The following is an 18,684-nucleotide window of genomic DNA, read 5'->3' on the forward strand; positions in this document are numbered from 1 at the left end:
ATTCAATTCATCAGCGATGCCTCTGGCAATCTTGGTGGGTTGTGCTGTAAATGAGCAATATGCATTTCTGTCTGTTACTCACCATTGCGACGGTCCTGTCATAAACAGCAGAACGTTAATAACTGTGGATTTGTGGGTCAGGAACTGGGATTCAGACTTTTGTTCAGCTCTTTCTGTTTTGGGGTGGAGGAATAACCTTGGTCCTATTGCTTTCTTTCCTTTAACCTCATCTCCCCAGGGCTGGTTTTCCAGCCAACCACCCATGTGGCTAGAGTGGATGCCCCAGGACCGCGAGGACAGCTCACTCTCAGCCACCAGAGGCACTGGAGGCAACTGGCTTCTCCTTTTGGCAGGAGTGGTCTTAGGGGTCTTGGACAAAAGTCCAGCATGGAGTCCCAGAATCAGTGACATTCCCACCAGCCCCACCCACCCCCTGCCAGAACCAAGCAAGGGCAGCCTTCACTCCATCTGCGGAGGGTAGAAGTCATTGCTGGCAGCCACCTCCCTAAGCCCCAGATGGGGCAGGCCCAAGTGGCTATTGCTGTGAACCGGTGGCCCAAACCCCAGACAGGATGAGTGCAAATGGTACTGGGAGCTGACTCTTTTTCTTCTTTCCCGCTTCTGTTGGGCATGGGGCGATGGGTGATCAGCCCTCCACCCAGCACAGGGGCCAGGGCAACTGCTCATGTCGCTCATTGGCTAAGATTGCCCCTACCTCCTAGGCGGCAGTGTGGGCTCAGGTGGTGATGAGTGTAACTGCAGCTAGGGATGCCAGTCTCCAGGTGGGGCCAGGAGATCTGGAATTACAGCACTCTCCAGACCATAGCAATCAGTCCCCTTGAAGAAAACGGTTGCTTTGAAGGGTAATCTCTATGGCATTATATCCTGCTGTGGTCCTTCCTCTCCTGAAACCCCACTCTCCCCAGGATCCACCCCCAAATCTCTAGGAATTTCCCAGTACAGAGTTGGCAACTGTATTTGCTGCTGCTGGTCTGGAATATATATGCCACTGCTGAGATGACCACGGAGGCTGATTTGTTTTCTGCATGCCAAAAAGGGGTTGGACCTTTAATTCCTAACAACATTCTTCCCATTTTATCCTGGATAGCCCAGGAGAGCCTGCTCTTGTCAGATCTCAGAAGCTAAGCAGGGTCGGCCTTGGTTAGCAATTGGATGGGAGACCTCCAATGAAGACCAGGGTTGCAGAGGCAGGCAATGGCCTCTGTTAGTCCCTTGCCATGAAAACCCCACCAGGGGGCGCCATAAGTCAACTATGACTTGAGGGCAGAATTTCATAGATTTTTCAATTTTACGCTTTGGGGCAGGGTGCGAAAGGGAGTCGTGGTGATCTGCCCAAAGCCAGCCCACGTCTCTTGGAACCAAAGGCCAAATTCAAGATGAACATCTCAGCTGCAGAACCCAGAGAGATGACAATGCGCACCCTGAGCAGAGTTCCTCCCCTCAAACCAGTTGATTTCAACAGACTTAGAATGTTGTAACTCTACTTCGGATGGCGCTGCAAAATAACCCAGAAGAGTTTTGTCACGCTTGGGTGGCTTGGTTATCAATGTTATCCTGATTAAGTGGGAGACAGAATTTTTTGCCACACAATTTATGGCAAGGAAAGGCAAAACATATAATAAAATGATTGCTAGAAAACAACTGGGAGAGAAAGAACTGTATTGGTTCTGGAGTCCCTTCTGGTTCTGGAGTCCCTTCTGGTTATTGTTTGACATGCCTACTTTGGAGACTCCCACTCGCTGCAATTTAGGAAGATTTGCTTCCTTCACTCACCTATGGGGCTTCTTCCCTTCCCATTGAGCAGTTGGGAACGACCAGATGTGCAGCCTGATGCTTACCCAGAAGTAAATCCCAATGAATTCAATGGGACTTAAAGGCTTGTGAATGTGTTTAGATGTGCATCCTTAAAGGTGGAATGAGATAAGGACTTAGCTTTCAATAACATTCAGTGAATGGATCAGGAATAGAGACGGGCATGAACCAGGAAAATTCTAAACTATGTGGTTCGTGGTTCATTGCGTTTCATGAACCACGAACCATGAACTTTCACGAACTTGCCCCGGTTTGCAAACTGGTTCATTTGGTTTGTTGAAATGTCACTTCTGGATCAGCAGAAGGTCTGCAGAGAGCCCGTCCTCCCCATTGCCTAGGAAACTGATTGATCAGCGCCAGGATGTCTGCAGTGACAAATCGAAATATGAACTAAATGAACCAGGCTAAAATTCATCACGGTTTGTGAGAAATGAACTCCCAAGAACTGTTGGTTCACGAACCACGAACTGGCCCGGTTCGTGACAAGCTTCAGTTCATATTTCGGTTCGTTCCCATCTCTAATCAGGAAATATTTTTTGCCATGAATTCTTGCTGAACTGCTGGCTTTCTGTGGTTTCTTGTCTGGCTTGAGTTGCAGTCACATTGCTCCTCCAGGAAATCATAGTGCAATATAGATTTTGTGAGCTGTTGTGATTTGGGTTGTGGTAGTTACAGGGTGACTATGCAGATGGTATTGTTTTGTGTGTGTGTTGATGGTTTCTAGTTCTTTTTCAGTCCTATACATCTTTACTGTTAAAGTTTTAGACCATAGTATTTCTCTGTTTGCCTGACCTGGATAGCCTAGGAGATCTCAGAAGCTAAGCAGGGTTGGCCTTGGTTGGTTAGTAATTGGATGGTAGACCTCCAATGAAGACCAAGGATGCAGAGACAGGCAATGACAAACCACCTCTGTTAGTCTCTTGCCATGAAAACCCCAGCAGGGGTCACCATAAGTCAGCTATGACTTGAGGGCAGGAATTCATTTTTTTCAGTTCTCAGTCAGGTAGTGCATCTTGTCCTCTTCCAGTCCAGGACCAGTAAATATCAGCTCCAGTTCTCAGCTACACCTGTAGAAATGGGTGCCTTTCTCTGATGCAACTTGGAAATTTGGTGATTTCTTTCTGGTGCACTAAACTAGATTTCAGCAACTTACTTTGTACCATACTTGTTTGTTTCTTTAATTATAGTCTGCTTTTCTCACTGAGACTCGAGGTGAAATACACAGTGTAAGTCAATGAAATCATAGGATGAAACATCTAATATGCAATGTGCTAGACTTGAATTACAGAAATTTGAAACAAGCATATAATATTAGTCATGATATACAGAATGTAGGTACAATGCAGAAAATGGTATTTCATTAGTAGATAATGCAGTAAGAGAAGAATAGTCCATTCAGCAAACATATAATATGTCCTATAGTCCACAGTCCTTTTCCTTTTATAAGTACTTTCTATCCATTTTTATGTAAAGTTGCCTTATACAGAGAGTACATCCAATGGAAAACCTCCAGTGAAGGCCAGGGTTGCAGAGGCAGGCAATGGCAAACCACCTCAGTTAATCTCTTGCCATGAAATCCCCAACAGGGGTCGCCATAAGTCAGCTATGGCTTGAGGGCACTCTCCACCGCCACATCCATTCACACGTCAGCTCCATCACTGCAATATAACAATTGTTTAAACTGGTTTGTCTTGTCTACACAGGAACATTTACAGTGCAATCCTGAGAAGAGTTACTCCAGTCAATGGGTTTAGACTGGAATAATTCTTTTCAGGATTGCACTGTAAGTTGTGATTGACAGTCATAGCAGAAGGATAAAGCAGCCATCCAGTTTGTTTGTTTTAATTATAAAATTTATACCATGCCTTTCTACCCACATTAAGGGCCATCAAGGTGGCTAACAGATTTTTAAAAATCATTAAACATATCTTAAAAAGCATTAAAACCAAACCCAAAATGCATCAATCGAACAATTAAAACCAAATTAAAATACACTCGCAATACAATAAAATATACATAATAACAGTTCATTTGTATACCTCTCTTCTGGACAGATTAGTGCCGACTCAGAGTGGTGAACTAAGTCAGTGTTGTTACCCCCACAATGCATTTGGGAAGTTGGTCATGGTTTATTCAAGGCCACCTGTCGAGCTCATGGCGGTAGTGGGAACTGAACCAGTAAAGTGTCGTATTGCATCCCAGCTTCTTAACCACTTCGCTATACCAGCTATCCAGTTTGCTTGCCTGTTTTTTCCCTCTATTTACAGAAGTGATACCCTGCCCTTTTGCCCTCATCAAGGACCACCAAGGCTCCTAACCGATTAAAAAACATCCTACTTTGTAAAAGGCAAGCCATATTGGTGACCTCACCTCTTATCCCTGCGCAGGGGCACTCACATGCCTCTCCATGGGGATGAAAAGTGCCACTCCTGGGTCCCACTCTCCACCTTACTCCCGCTTACCTGGCCAATGGGGAAAGGTAGGGGAACGCACCTCCCAGGTGCGCTCCCTAGTTGCACAGCATGCTCCTGCATACCATACTAGGCCGATTTCGACCCATCCACCCCCGTGCTCCTGACCCTGCAGCCACCCGATCCAGCCCGGACTAGGGCCGGATTAGGCAGCTGCAGAGCACAGGAGCGATCCACCACCCTTTCTGTCCCCCCTCCGTGCTCCCGGGCCTCCAGCTTCCTGATCCGGCCCGAATTGGGGCTGGATCGGGCATCTGCAGAGCACAGGTGCGCTCCTCCACCCTTTCTATACACACACACACACACACACACACACACACACACACACTCTTGAGCTCTCAGCCACCCGATCCATCCTAAATCACATCCGATCAGGTGGTTGCAGACTGCAGAAGCACTCCACCTAGGGTTGCCAGGCCCCCTCAATCTCCCAGCGGGAGATTGGGGCCTGGCTCTTACCTGGGGGGGGGGGTATGCGCGCGAAGCGCACGTGCGCGCACTCCTCCAAGCATGATGACGTCACTGTGCCAAAATGCGCCAAAATGGGCGCGGATTGGGCCCGTTTTGGCACGGATCGGGCCCGTTGTGGGCCCCTGCGGAGCGCAGAAACGCTCCTGTGCTCTGCAGTGGCCCCGATTCAGGCCAAAACAGGCATCCTGGCAGCAGCTGTGCACGAGGGTGCGCAGCACCGCAGGAGGGTGCGCATGGAAGGTGCGCCCCCCCGCTGGCCAGGTAAGTAGGCGTGGGGGTGGGAGGGTGGGGGCGGGGGATCTCCCACCCCCACCGGGGGGTCTGGCAGCCCTAACTCCACCACTCATTCTGCACCCCCCCTGCTCCCAGGCTCTGCAGTGACCCGATTCAGCCCGAATTGAGCCCCTTTTGGCTCAATTCTGCCCGTTGTGGAGCGCAGCCAAATGTTTTCTAGAGCTTGTTGTTTTTCCCTCTGCAATGGGCGTTGTTGCTAGCATATCATAAAACACATCTTAAAAACCATTAAAAACCAAACCAAAAATGCATCACTCAAACAATTAAAACCAAATTAAAATACACGTGCCATAAAATAAAATATGCATAAAAATAATTAGGTGTGATGACTGAGGGAATGCCAGATGAAACAAAAAAAGTCTTCACCTACTGGCGGAAGACAGCAACAGAAGGTAACAGGCAAGTTTGGGGAGAGAGTTCTAGAGTTCCAAGGATGCATGGTAGCAACCAGAGTGAGGCCATTGGTCTGTCGAGCCCAGTTTTGCCTGCCCTGGCTGACAGTACCTCTCAGACAGAGAAAAGTCTTTTCCAAAACCTGCTACCTAATATTTTGAAGATGCTGGGGTTGGAACCTGGGACTTCCTATGTACAAAGTTGATGCGTTACCACTGCCCTAGGGCCTTTTGAAACCTGCGTCAGGACTTCAGGGCCTTGGTTTGCTCTCACCATGGGAGAGGATGGGTATTGTCTCTAGGGCCTCTGCCATTACCAGCCATGTCTGAGCCAAGCACCCGTGCCTGAGGAACTCAGATCAGACCCAGTAGGTGGGGCCACAGCACGAGGCGACAGGTGAGCTTTGTGTGGAGGGGGCAAAATCCTACGAACAATCCCGGAGAATCTTCTAGTTCAGAGTCCTCAGCTGAGACCCAGCACCGATTTCATTACAAACTAAGCATTGATTGCAACAGAGAACTATCCCGTCTTCTTGTCCTACTTACTTACTGGCAGACGATATTGCATTCAGATTTGGCACTTCTTCAGTTCACATTGTGCAGCCAGAAAAATGCAGACTCCGCCAGTCGCTAGAACACATGCAAATGCGCAAGTTCTGCGTAAACTTGTTCCGCTGGCACGTGGCATCCTCTGCCCGATAAGTCCATCATTGAAGAATCTGGGACTTTTCGACAGGTGGCTGGTGCAGCTTTGGTGGAGTGACTCATGTCTAGACCACGTGTTGAACCTGGCTGAAGTGTCAGATTTTCTGAAAAAGGAAACCTGGGTGTTGCATTACAGGTTTGTGAGCGTGTCTGCTAAGCTGAAGAAGGGCCGTCAGATTATCAGACTAAACCCAACCAGGCTTAATCTTATGCCTCTAACAAGATGTTTGCTCTGGAGAAATTAAGAAGTTAAGCTTTTCTTAGCATGGAAATAAAACATAAATAACGAAAAAAAACCTTGCAGCCAGCCAGTGTCTATATACCAAAGGCACCGTTACAGGAGGTGGTTTGAAAGTTGGCCTCCATGTGTGTCTTATGTGCTGTCAAGTCGCCTTTAACCTATGGAGACCCTGTGAATGAAAGACCTCCAAAACATCCTATCATTAACAGACTTTCTCAGATCCTGCAAACTGGAGGACGTGGCTTCTTTTATTAAGTCAAGCCATCTCATTTTAGGTCTTCCTCTTTTCCTACGGTCTTCTACTTTTCCTAGCATTATTGACTTTTCCAGAGAATCTTGCCTTCTCATAATGTGACCAAAGTATGATAGCCTCAGTTTTGTCATTTTCAGGCCTGATTTGATCTAGTACCCACTTATTTGTCTTTTTGGCCGTCCATGGTATCCGCAAAACTCCATAGCCTTAGCATATAATTGAACACATGACTGCTTTATATTGTTCTTTATATTGATCATCCATCTGTCAAGATCAATATTGTCTACTCAGACTTACAGCGGCTCTCCAGGTTCTCAACACCCTTGCAAATCTGCAATTCTCAGGGATTCTTGGAGAAAGTAAGTACAGTAAGATGCATTGAAACCCAGTTGGAACTGGCCTCCTATGGAGTCTGTCAAGGCCAGTAGCGTCTGCTCTGACTGACAGCCACTATCCAGGGTCTCAGGCTAAGGACTCATATCATCTACTATCCGATTCTTTCAACTGGAAATGCTGAGGATTGAACCCTGGACCTTCTGTATGCCAAGCAGATGCCCTAACCACTAATCCACATCAATACATTCATCCTTTATACCTGAAGATCAGTAGGAGCTGGAGGGCCACTGGAGACTCTGCTGAAGCCAGTGAAAAATGAAATGGAAACATTGTTCCATTGGATTCTGGGGACATTCTAAATGCATTCAAACAATTAGATAACAGGTTGGATTGTGTGTGTCTGTTGCACAAACAGAGTGATTCTGCACACGTTGGATAATGCACTTCCAATCCTCTTTATAGATCATTTGGAATGGATTTTTTTTGTGTGCGGAACAAAAAATCCGCCTCAAACGATTGATAAAGTGCATTGAAAGTGCATTATCCAACATGTGCGGAATCAGCCATTGTTACTTTCTTCTGGCACCAGGAATCTTCAGGGAAGCTCAGGTGATACATATTTCTGACACGTATTTGCCCCATTTGTATAAGTAAACTTAAAAGACCTCAGGTGTGCTCCTCAGAAAAAGTAATGTGCAAATCAGAGTGTCATAAATTCTGTAGCCACGGCACCTACTCAGAGCATCAGTTAAGCTGGTCTTCACCAAGGGGGTCATCCCTGGAGCCTGGTTTCCACTTGTGGCTTGGACTCAGACACTGATCATGCAATGAAACTTTAAAAAACCCAGAGATTTGTTTAGAAAGGCCTACAAAGAGATGGTTCCCCCCCCAATTTGCAGAGTCGTGGATGTCCAAACTAAATAGCACCTGACTAGTTTTACATTACGCATCTATCTGTTGCAGTCTGTTTCATACCACGAGATTGGTGGCTGTACGATAACTCAGGATGGGAAATAATCGCCTCCTTTTTCAGGGTTGATAGTCTTCTTCCTTACTCCCCACTTTAAAACACTGATCGTGCATAGCCATCTTTCTCCTTTTTCTCGCTTCCTCATTCTCTCTCTGTATGTCTCAGATTTTTTCTTTCCTTTAGGTTCTTAAAAGAGGCAAGGAAGATATTTGCCAAATGGTGGTGGAGAATGCCATCAAGTCATAGCTGACTTATGGCAACCCCTGGAGGGGTTTTCATGGCAAGACACTATCAGAGGTGGCTTGCCATTGCCTGCCTCTGCAACCCTGGTCTTCAATGGAGGTCTCCCATCCAATTACTTACCAAGGTTGACCCTGCTTAGCTTCCCAGATCTGACAAAATCAGGCTTGCCTGGGCTATCATAGACCCTCTTTATGCATTGACAGCGAGTATATACAAAGCAGCAACGAAGATTCCCAGATATATAACTCTCTCACCCTTCTACTGAGAAGCTTGGGGCAGTTCCTTCTTTTTAATACTCACAACAACCCTGTGAAGTGGGTTAGTCTCAGAGACTAAGGTCACGCAGGGAGTTTTATAGCAGAGGTGAGATCTGAAGCCACATCCTACTCTAACCACTATACGGCAGATCAGATTTGCACATGGCTCTGGGAGGGGAAAAAGAAAGTGTCAGAAGCAGAGGGGAATTGCAATCGGGGGCTGTGTCTGGGGGTTTCCCCTCTTTTCCAGCTGAATTCAGCACTGGACATCAATTCAGTTGATCTTCCTATATGCTGCGCTTACTGCAGTAATTAAAATCATAAACAATAGCCAATGATAAAACAATAAATAAAATTAAGACAAAACATAGAAACATAGCAACAGCGCTGTATTTATTAAAATGTCTATTTTTCCTTGGTCCCTAAGGCTGGTGCCAGATGAAGGGCATTCCATTCAGGGGACCCCCACAGAAAAATCCCTGTCTCTGATCGTCTTCTTTTCTTTTTTCTTTCTCATGTTTATATCCCACCCTGCACTTTTCCAAAACACACACTCCCAATGGCTAGTCATTCCTAGAGGGGGGCAGCCCTTGCTCAAGGTTTCAGATCATATAATATCTAAATAGGAGACAGATCAAATCTTCTTAAAATCTCACACAGAGAGGCGTTTCAACCTTGTGGTGACTCTTAATTCCCTCCCTCCAATCTCTGTGCCCCATTGTGCAGAAGCACACCTGGGCCGATTCCAGACGGCCCTCTGCCTCCTGAAACGTTGCGCGTCGTCGCGCGTTGTCGCGCGGAAAATGCGAAATATCGTGTTTTCTCGCGTGAGTTTTGCGCGATCTCGTGCAAAACTCGCGCGAGAAAACGCGATATTTTGCGTTTTCCGCGCGACGACGCGCAACGTTTCGGGAGGCAGAGGGCCGTCTGGAATCGGCCCTGGTTTCAAAATATGGTTGCCAACTAGGTGGGGCCTTAAGATCTCCTGGCGTTACAATTTTTTAAAATAATTTTTATTTTATTGGAACAAAAAGGGGGTACAGAAAAGAAGGGGAGAAAAAAAGGGGGACAAGCAAGACAGATATGTAGCTGTGTGCTACAAGGATTATTGAGATACAGGATACAAAAATCCCCTCCTGGCATTACAATGAATCTCTAGACTACAGAGATCAGTTCCTCTGGAGAAAATGGCTGCCTTAGCGGACAGACTCCATGGCATTATACCCTGCTGAGATTCCTCCACAAATTCTACCCTCCCTGGGCACCAGCCCCTAAATCTCCAGGAATTTTCAAACCGGAATTGGTAACCATATTCCAGAAGGCCAAAGGGACGGGGGTGAAGGAAGGCTGGGAAGTTAAAATGGCCCCGGAGCTGGCTGAATGGTGTGATGGCAAATCCCGGCTTAGCGTCACCCATCACTTCCTTCCAGGTTGCAATGGGATGGGGATGGGGGTGGTAACAGCCAAGCCTTATGGCCAGCATCGCCGCTGCCGGGGTGGGGCCACATCAGAGCTGAGAAGCCCCTTTAGCATTCCCTGCTGGGGCTTAGGGGCTCATCTCAGCTTGCTCATGGACATCAACAGCCATCCAGGCACCTGAAACCTTCCCAGAATTGTTCCTTCCCTGACAATGGAAAAACTCTCCTCCAGCACCACATTTGAAGTGAATCCATTTTCTTCCTATCAGCTTTCTTCACCGTCCAACTTTCACATCCATACATAAGTGAAATAAATTGAAATAAATAAATAAAATAAATAGAATAAAACCTCCCACAACCAGGTTGATGAAAGAAAGAAGAAACTCACACACCCAGCAGCAGTCTAAAGTGGCTGCTAAAAGCACCAGCCGGCTAGGCAACAGAACAGAAAAATCACACCCATACATAGTAATGGGGGAATACCATAGTTTGGATTATCTTGATCTTGGTTCCCAGAGAGACATCTCTATCTTTAAGGATCTTCTCTAGCTCCCTCACTGCTGCTCTTCCAAGTCTCAATCTTCTTCTGAATTCTTCATTGCAGTCTCCCTTTTGGTTGGTGATTGAGACAAGGAATAGAAAATCTTGAACAATTTCAATTTTCTCATTGAAAATAACTTAAATGTCTAACCAGTACTGCCTCTCTTGGGGAAGGGGGAATCAATGCAGAAAAAGGAAAGTCCCTTGTGTCTTGGACACTTTCTTTCCAGCATTCTGTGCCAGCCCTTGCCGGGGTATTTTCACTCTTCCTGCAGCTATGGGCACTTCATGAGTCCAGGGCAGGCCCGATCAAGCCAGAGGCAGCATGCTTCCCTTTACTGAGGGCCTTGATATTTTCCAGTTTTTGCAGCCTGAGGAAATGAATCAAGGCAGCTTTATTGAGTTCTGGCTGGGCCACTATAGAGGGTCTGCATTTTCCTTCATGGGTCACACAAGTGAAGCAGGCCTGACTTGCACTGGTCCAGTAGTGCCAAGTGCTTTTCTGAATGGCTAATCCTTGCCCCAAAGTCTTGGGATCTGTATTCGACCCGGGCATGTTGTGCGGGCCAGGAACTGGCAAACGTGGAGCCGGGAAGGAAAATCAATCCATGGTATGCAAAACTGGTGCTCCTGCGCTATGTAGGGGGAACACCTCCTTCCCCAAAGGAAAAGGCACCAAATAGCTGACATCAGAGCTGGCTCCCTATTTGTCAATGGAGGAGCGCCGGAGGCTCTGGGGAAGCCCTTAGTTCTGGGACATGAACTTTGGAACTCCCAGAAGGCTGGGGAAGCCCTGTGCAATGGAGCATGGGAATATATTTGCTTATTACTCAACTATTTGATCAGAGTGCAGAACATTTAACGCCACCCAAAAGCAATTTCTCACAAATTCAGAAGGCTCCGATATCACAGAGCATGCACACAGAAAATAAAATCCTACCCGATTAGGTTGTTTGAGGGGGGAAGGAGAAGTTAGGAGCTCCTCACTCCTCAAAACCTGAAATCGGTACGACATTCCACTTTTTACAAAAGCACAAGATAGTCATGGCAGCAGAGGTTGGATCAGGGTGGAAACCTAGTTAGTGTCAGATTAGGAGACTCAAGTTCATGTGAACACCTGAAGCTGCCTTCTGAGTCAGACCATTGGCCAGTCAAGGTCGACTACTCTGACTGGTAGTGGCCCTCCAGGGTCTTGCACATTGCCTACAGCCTGGTCCATTTTACTGGTGATGCCGGGGATTGAACATGGGACCTTCTGCGTGCCAAGCTGATGCACTGCCAGTGAGCCACAGCCTCTCCCCTCAGAATACTGAATGCAAATGCAAATTCCACATGGGTGGAACTATGGATGCCTGTCTGAGGAAGCATGGAGTTAAAAGGTATCCAACAGATGAACGCTTATTTTTCAAATTTCTCATTCTCAACCATGGAGCCTCGGGGCACAAGCGTGTGCTTGGCTAAACTGTAAGTAAATTCATGAGGAGGCTCAGTCATTAGCCAGGCCTGGTGGACTTGTACCCCACCGTACATCTTAGAACATACCCGTGCTCTCTTGTGGGTGGGGCTGTGGAGGGCAAACTTGTCTTCCAAGAAAACTTGTCTACTATGGTTCATCATTGCCTTGAGGGAGCATTCAAGGAGTCCCAGTTGAAAAGCGGCCGTATTAGCACAGGAGAGGGATGTGGAGATTTAGGTTTGCATCCCATTAATGAGATCCAGGGCCCTTTTCACACTACTTGCCTGCTTCCAGAACGTTGCGAAACATCGCTCAAAAAAACACGGAAGATAGCGTCTTCTTGTGAGAGTTTTGCGCGATGTCGTGCAAAACTCCCGCGAGAAGACGCTATCTTCTGTGTTTTTTGTGCGATGTTTCTCAACGTTCCGGGAGCAGGCAAGTAGTGTGAAAAGGGCCCATATGTGCTAGAGAGTCTCTGCTGTGGAGTGTACTTCCTCTAGCATTTGTGCAAGATCAATGGTTTTCAATGATCCCTTGAGCAAACAGAAGTGCTAGAGCGAGGCTTTCGTGACCCTTTCTTGCGTGCCCAGGGTAATGCCAGTCACCGCTTTGGGGTCAGGAAGGCATTTTCCTCCAGGTTAGATTGGCCAGGGATCCTGGAGGGTTTTTTTTGCCTTCCTCTGCGCATAGAGCAGGAGTCACCGGGGGAGTGAGGTGGGGAGGTAGCTGTGAATTTCCTGCATTGGGGAGGGGGCTGGATTAGACAACCTCTTGGATTCCCTTCCAGCTCTATGTTTCTAAGACAAAATGTGCTCTGCAGCAGAGTCTCTCTAGCACACACAAATCTCGCGATTATTTATTTTTAATATTGTGAAAGATAGAAAGTGCAGTTTTGTGCATTCTGGGCTAAGCACATTTGATTGTTGCTTTTAATGGTATGTTTGGGTGGGGTGGGGAAACAAAACCCATAAACTTCAGATGCTGTTGAACATAAGCAGGCAACGTTGCAGTGACCTTTGTATCCAGCAGGGGTCTCGCTGAGACACAGCTGTACAGCTGTGCCGTTTGTACCAGTTGTCTGATCGCAAGCTACAAAGACATTTTGGGAGAGTTGGAGGGTCCAGCCAGGGGCTTACAGAGGGAGTCAGTGACCTTAACATGATGCATTTGAAGTAGTGCAAAGGAGAGCATCAGAGCACGAGGGACCCTGGATCCTTCCCTAAAATCTACAAGACACAGAGCAAGTCTAGTGTGCAACAAAGTATGGGACTAGGATCTGGGAAATCTGGGTGCTGCTATAAAGCTTGCTGGATGACTTTGGGACAGTTACTTGCTCTCAACCTAACCTACCACACAGGGTTGTTGGGGGAATAAACTGAGGAGAGCCACATATGCCACTTTTAGCTCCTTGGAGGAAAGGTGTGATAAAAATGTATGATCTCATTCATTGAAAGGTTTGTAAGTAAAACAATCCCCCCCCCCCCCGCACCTCAAGACACATTCCAGCAGGGTGATGATAAATCCAGTCCCTGTATGGTGGTTCTCAAACAGTGTAATGCAACATGGCAAGGGAAGAGTCTTAAAATGGGCTCTGGTGATTGGTTGGAGCTGTCTAGGGTTAATGTGTGTCTGTGGGTAGTCAGAGGGAAGAACCACAAGCTTTAAAAGATCACAAACGTATCTCCTCTCCTCTTTTAATGAGTAATTCCCACACTAACCCATCTGCGTGTTTATGGAATTTGTGGTGGCTGCTGGCTAGGATGCCATTGATAGGGGGGATATAAAGCTTGATTCCTATCCTGACTGCTGCCTAGAGAAGTCACCAAGGCTAGACAAAACAGCAAACATTCCTTATTGTTGCAGTTGGCTGCCGAAGTTCGCTAATTATCTCCACCTTCAACTTTAAGCAGGCAATTTTTATCAGTAGAAATGTCCCTCTCCAGCTATTGTGTGACTATCCCACCCCCCGCCTCGCACAAACATATTTTGTATGTGCCATTGCTTCCTCTGGCTCTCACTGTTTGAGTCCCGTTTACCCTTGCCTGCTACCCCTGCCTTCTCCTTCCTGGATTACTCATGTGGGTGATCCTAACCGATTTAAGGATGCTAAACAGATGCAGAGGAGTTAGCCGTGTTAGTCTGTAGTAGCAAAATCAAAAAGAGTCCAGTAGCACCTTTAAGACTAACCAACTTTATTGTAGCATAAGCTTTCGAGAATCACAGTTCTCTTTGTCAGATGCATCTGAAGGATGCTAAACAGGATGACATAGCAATGCTACACAGCCAATCAGATTTGGTTAAGTGATTAGGATCAGTGAGGGTGATTGAGGGCAAATGAGGGCAATCTAAATGTATAAGGCAACAGTTCGGGAAGGGTAGATGAAACATTTGCTGAAAGGGAGAAGTAAGGTTTGGCAGATAACCACAAGTATGTCTGACTCAGCTCCACTTTGTCAAAGTAGTAGAAATGTGAGTTTCAGTGGCGGCACATCATCGCTCCCAGCAGGAGCTCCATTTAGTGTATAGCCTTGTCTGAATAAATTATAGTACAAAGTCATGCAAGAATTGACTTTGGGCAGAGAGAAGCCGGCTGCTGCTGCTCAGATCCTGAAGGAGCAGTGAACAGGGACGTGGTGTCAGAAGCCTGAGGAATGAAAGTTGCCTGGGGAAGGCTTCGTGGCATGGGAAGGAACCGGCAAATAGCTTAGAAGTGGCCCATCAATCAGTGCAACGGGTTCAAGTTTACCGTTATGGATGCTCAGACATCCATCAGTTAGGCGCATGTTGATGTCCCTTTAATGTGCACCTGAAAAAGTAAGCTTTGGCTCAGGAAAGCTGTGCTGGAGTGAATTTTCTTTGTCTTAAAGGTGCTATTGGACCTTCTGTTTTGTTCTGCTGCAATAGATTAACAACAGCTGATATCCTTTTTGCCGGTACTAAACAGGGAGCCGGTTTTTTTGATCGACAGTTCATCCATTCATCCAGTTGTGGCTGTTTGGCAGGTGGCTTTATCATATTCCTTTCTCACAGCACAGCACACAGCAACTGGCTTTTCACATCGTGACACAGCCAGACCGAGTTCTTCCCTCTCCTTCCTTGATGTCCACTTGGCAGAAAATTGTTTAAATGGACAGTTAAATCAGTCACAAATCATAGAAATCAGTTGTCAATAAACTCTTGTGTTTTAAAAAGCGCCCACTGTTTAGTGTTGGCCGAACTATTTCTAGTGACTTTTAATGGCTGCTGATCTGTTTGGAGCGGCAGGATTTTTGAGCATCTGCAGTCTTGAAAAAAGCCAACGCAAAACTCTTTGGCCCACATCCAACTCGTTCAGTGTGAATGGACTGGGTGATCCACTCATGTCTGACTTTTACAGCTGAATGTGGTAAGCTTGTCTGCTGAACAGGTTTGCCACAAATTCAGGGCACACCGATTTACGATGCTAATACAAACAGAAAGGGCCCTTTGAACATTTTTGATGGGCTGTGTAGGCTGCCAGATCTCATAGTTTGTTCACACTTTGTTTACTTCTGTTCCATAGAACTCATGGTGTGTAACACAAACATGGGCCGTTTTCACACTGCTTACCCAATTGCGCAAAACTCCCAGAACAATGTGCCTTCCTGCCGCGATTTCCCACGATAACTCTGGTTATCGCGGGAAATCGCGCCAGGAAGGCGCGTCATTCCAGGAGTTTCGTGCAATCAGTAAGCAGTGTGAAAACGGTGTGTAACACATCTTTAGGTGTTTACCTAAAGATGAAGAGGAGTGGACTCAATGATTAGTGAGGAACTCTTTCATTGATTCACCTATGGGGAAAGGAAGTGTGTCTGGGAAAGAGCAGGCTGCAGTTCTACATGGGTGACTTTGCGCATCGCAATGCACCACCAGAACTTTTTAATTTACAAAGCAAAGTGCGAATGCAGGATGTCTTCAAGATAAAGCAAGACTAGCGTGTGTTAAGAGCTCCTGAATCAACATCCTTATGCTCAAGAACAGAAGACTTGCCTTGTGCAGTATCATTTACAAGAACCCCATCACTTGAAGGCCTATTGAAAGCCTGTTGAGAGAGGGCTTTGGCAGCGCCGGCGTTTTGCTTTCAGAATGCCCTTCTCCTGGAGGCTAGCTTGATGCCTACCCTACTCTCTCTCTTTTTACCCATGCTTGAAACTGAAGAGCTTGCTTTTTACTGTCTGCTTCTAGTACGAGTCCTCTCTTACAAAGCTGCTAATGTATGCTTTAGGTTAATGCCTGTTTTTATGGTCTGTTAATTTTAATGATTTTTGTGCTGTTTTTATCATTTGATCGTGTTTTACTTTGTGATCCGTTTCGGGCATGTCTCTGCAGAGGCAGCGTATTCATTTTCTAAATAAACAAATAAAACCCCTGTGTTTGATTTCCAGATCCGGATATTTTCTGTTTGTTTAATGGGCAGAGGTACAATCCAGGAGAAAGTTGGCATCCTTACCTGGAACCACAAGGCGTGATGTACTGCATCCGATGCACCTGTTCTGAGGTATCACTCGAAGGTCACCGTGTGATAACTAACACTAACCCTATCTCTGTCCTAGGGATTGCCAGATGTGATTTTATGATGAATGGTACCACGCTGAGTGAACAGGGCTGAGTGAAAATATTCTTTTGCCTCTAAGGAAGTTCCCTCCATTGCTTTGTCCTATTCCACCAGTCGCTATATCCAGCTTGGCTTAGACACAGCCAGTAGGTTTGCCAACGTCCAGATAGTACGAAGATCAGTTCCCCTGGGGGAAACAGCAGCTTTGGAGGGTGGACTTTATGGTCTGATACCCTGCTGAGGTCCCTTGCCTCCACAAACCCCTCCCCCCAGGCTACACTCCCATCTCTAGTTAATCGTCAGGTAAAGAGCTGGAAAACAAGTCACAGCAAAATAACTTACCTTTATTCTTTTTTTGTTTTTTTGCATTTTCAACAAACTCGCTGATGTTCTTTGCTGCCTTAAAAAACCTCTCTCTCTCTCTCTCTCTCTCTCTCTCTCTCTCTCTCTCTCTCTCTGTGTGTGTGTGTGTGTGTGTCTTACTCAGACACACAGCTTTGAAGCAGAATTCAGGACACAATTATACTTTCAGTAAAAAACATGGATAATCTCAGGCTGTCGTAGATTTTCCATTTATTATGGCCAGAGCTCATTCTGACTACAAGAAACAATACTGGGAATATACAGTCAAAATTTTTGGATTTTTATAACAATATATTGGTGCAAAATGTGCAAAAGTGCAGTGTCAACAATAAATACAATCTATAATAAATACAATCTATAATAAATACAAGGTAACAATTATACAAGGTAACAGTTGTTTGTCCGTGTTTTTGTAATGTTCATAAAGAAACGTCTGGGTGAGAGCTGCAGTAGAGCCTTCTTAGGAATGTAGGCAGACAGTCCCACAGAGGAGGGTGACCACAATCCAAATCAAATGAAAATATTGATGTGCCGACGGGATTATGCTTGCATATTATACCATTCCCGTTTCGTATACACAACTTCTTCCTGGGCACAGTTATTGGATGTACACCTTCCTAATGGTCTTCAATTAGAACAGCTCACCACATGATATTTTCATTACTGGCATGAACCACCATTTCAGTGCAACGGACCAACGGGAATGGTATAATATGCAAGCATAATCCCGTCGGCACATCAATATTTTCATTTGATTTGGATTGTGGTCACCCTCCTCTGTGGGACTGTCTGCCTACATTCCTAAGAAGGCTCTACTGCAGCTCTCACCCAGACGTTTCTTTATGAACATTACAAAAACACGGACAAACAACTGTTACCTTGTATAATTGTTACCTTGTATTTATTATAGATTGTATTTATTATAGATTGTATTTATTGTTGACACTTTGCACTTTTGCACATTTTGCACCAATATATTGTTATAAAAATCCAAAAATTTTGACTGTATATTCCCGGTATTGTTTCTTGTAGCTTTTGACTATCCGGGGTTTCCCTGCTTTGTTTCAGAGCTCATTCTGACAGCGGGTTGTCCCTTTCTTCACCTAGGATACCAATGTCAGCTGCTATCGAATTCAGTGCCCTGTTCTTCCATGCCTGAACCCCATCACTGACCCTCAACAGTGCTGTGCCAGGTGCCCAGGTGAGTGGATTTTAAAGCAGGCAAGGGGTCCTCCTGTATTCTCCCCTACCGTACCTTCGAACCAAGATCTTTTCTCCTAGCCTAGCTCTAACTGAAGCCAAGGGGTGTGAGGCGAGGGAAAGGTCCAGCTTCACTCACCCAAGTGTCCCTTTTTTGTATTAAAATAAGGCCCCCACCCTATGCACAAAGAAGTACATAAAGAAATGTCACTGTCCCCACTATGTTAAGTTTTGCTCTTAGTTAGAACCTGCAACTTCAGGCATGCAAAGCGTATATTCTTCCCTTATGCCATGGGCCTTCCAGTGCAATTTGCTGTGGGGTGCTGGCGGTGGCCATTTTGTTTATTTGTGTAATTTATACCACTCTTTTATCTCCAATGAGAACCCAAAGCAGCTTACTTTGTTCTCCTCTCCTCCATTTATCCTCACAACAACTCTGTGAGGTAGGTTAGGCTGAGAGTGTGTCACTGGCCCAAGGTCACCTAGCGAGCTTCTGTGGAACCTGGGTCTCCTACAGGGCTTTTTTTCAGCTGGAACGCGGGGGAATGGAGTTCCGGAACCTCTTGAAAATGGTCACATGGCTGGTGGCCCCGCCCCCTGATCTCCAGACAGAGAGGAAGTTAGATTGCCCTCCGCGCCGCTCCAGTGGCGCGGAGGGCAATCTAAAC

General features: G+C 46.2%; 1 protein-coding gene across 1 annotated transcript in view; it reads left to right on the forward strand.

Moving 5' to 3' along the window:
- CHRDL2 (chordin like 2) overlaps window positions 1-18,684 on the forward strand; it is a 38,058-nt gene that overhangs the window by 570 nt on the left and 18,804 nt on the right. Inside the window, exons 2-3 of the mRNA XM_054973035.1 lie at window positions 16,284-16,396; window positions 17,924-18,017. Of these exons, the coding sequence (XP_054829010.1) occupies window positions 16,284-16,396; window positions 17,924-18,017 (207 nt within the window). The remainder of the gene's footprint in view (window positions 1-16,283; window positions 16,397-17,923; window positions 18,018-18,684) is intronic.

The sequence above is a fragment of the Eublepharis macularius genome, chromosome 3, assembly GCF_028583425.1.
Source record: "Eublepharis macularius isolate TG4126 chromosome 3, MPM_Emac_v1.0, whole genome shotgun sequence".
Taxonomy (NCBI): Eukaryota; Metazoa; Chordata; class Lepidosauria; order Squamata; family Eublepharidae; genus Eublepharis; species Eublepharis macularius.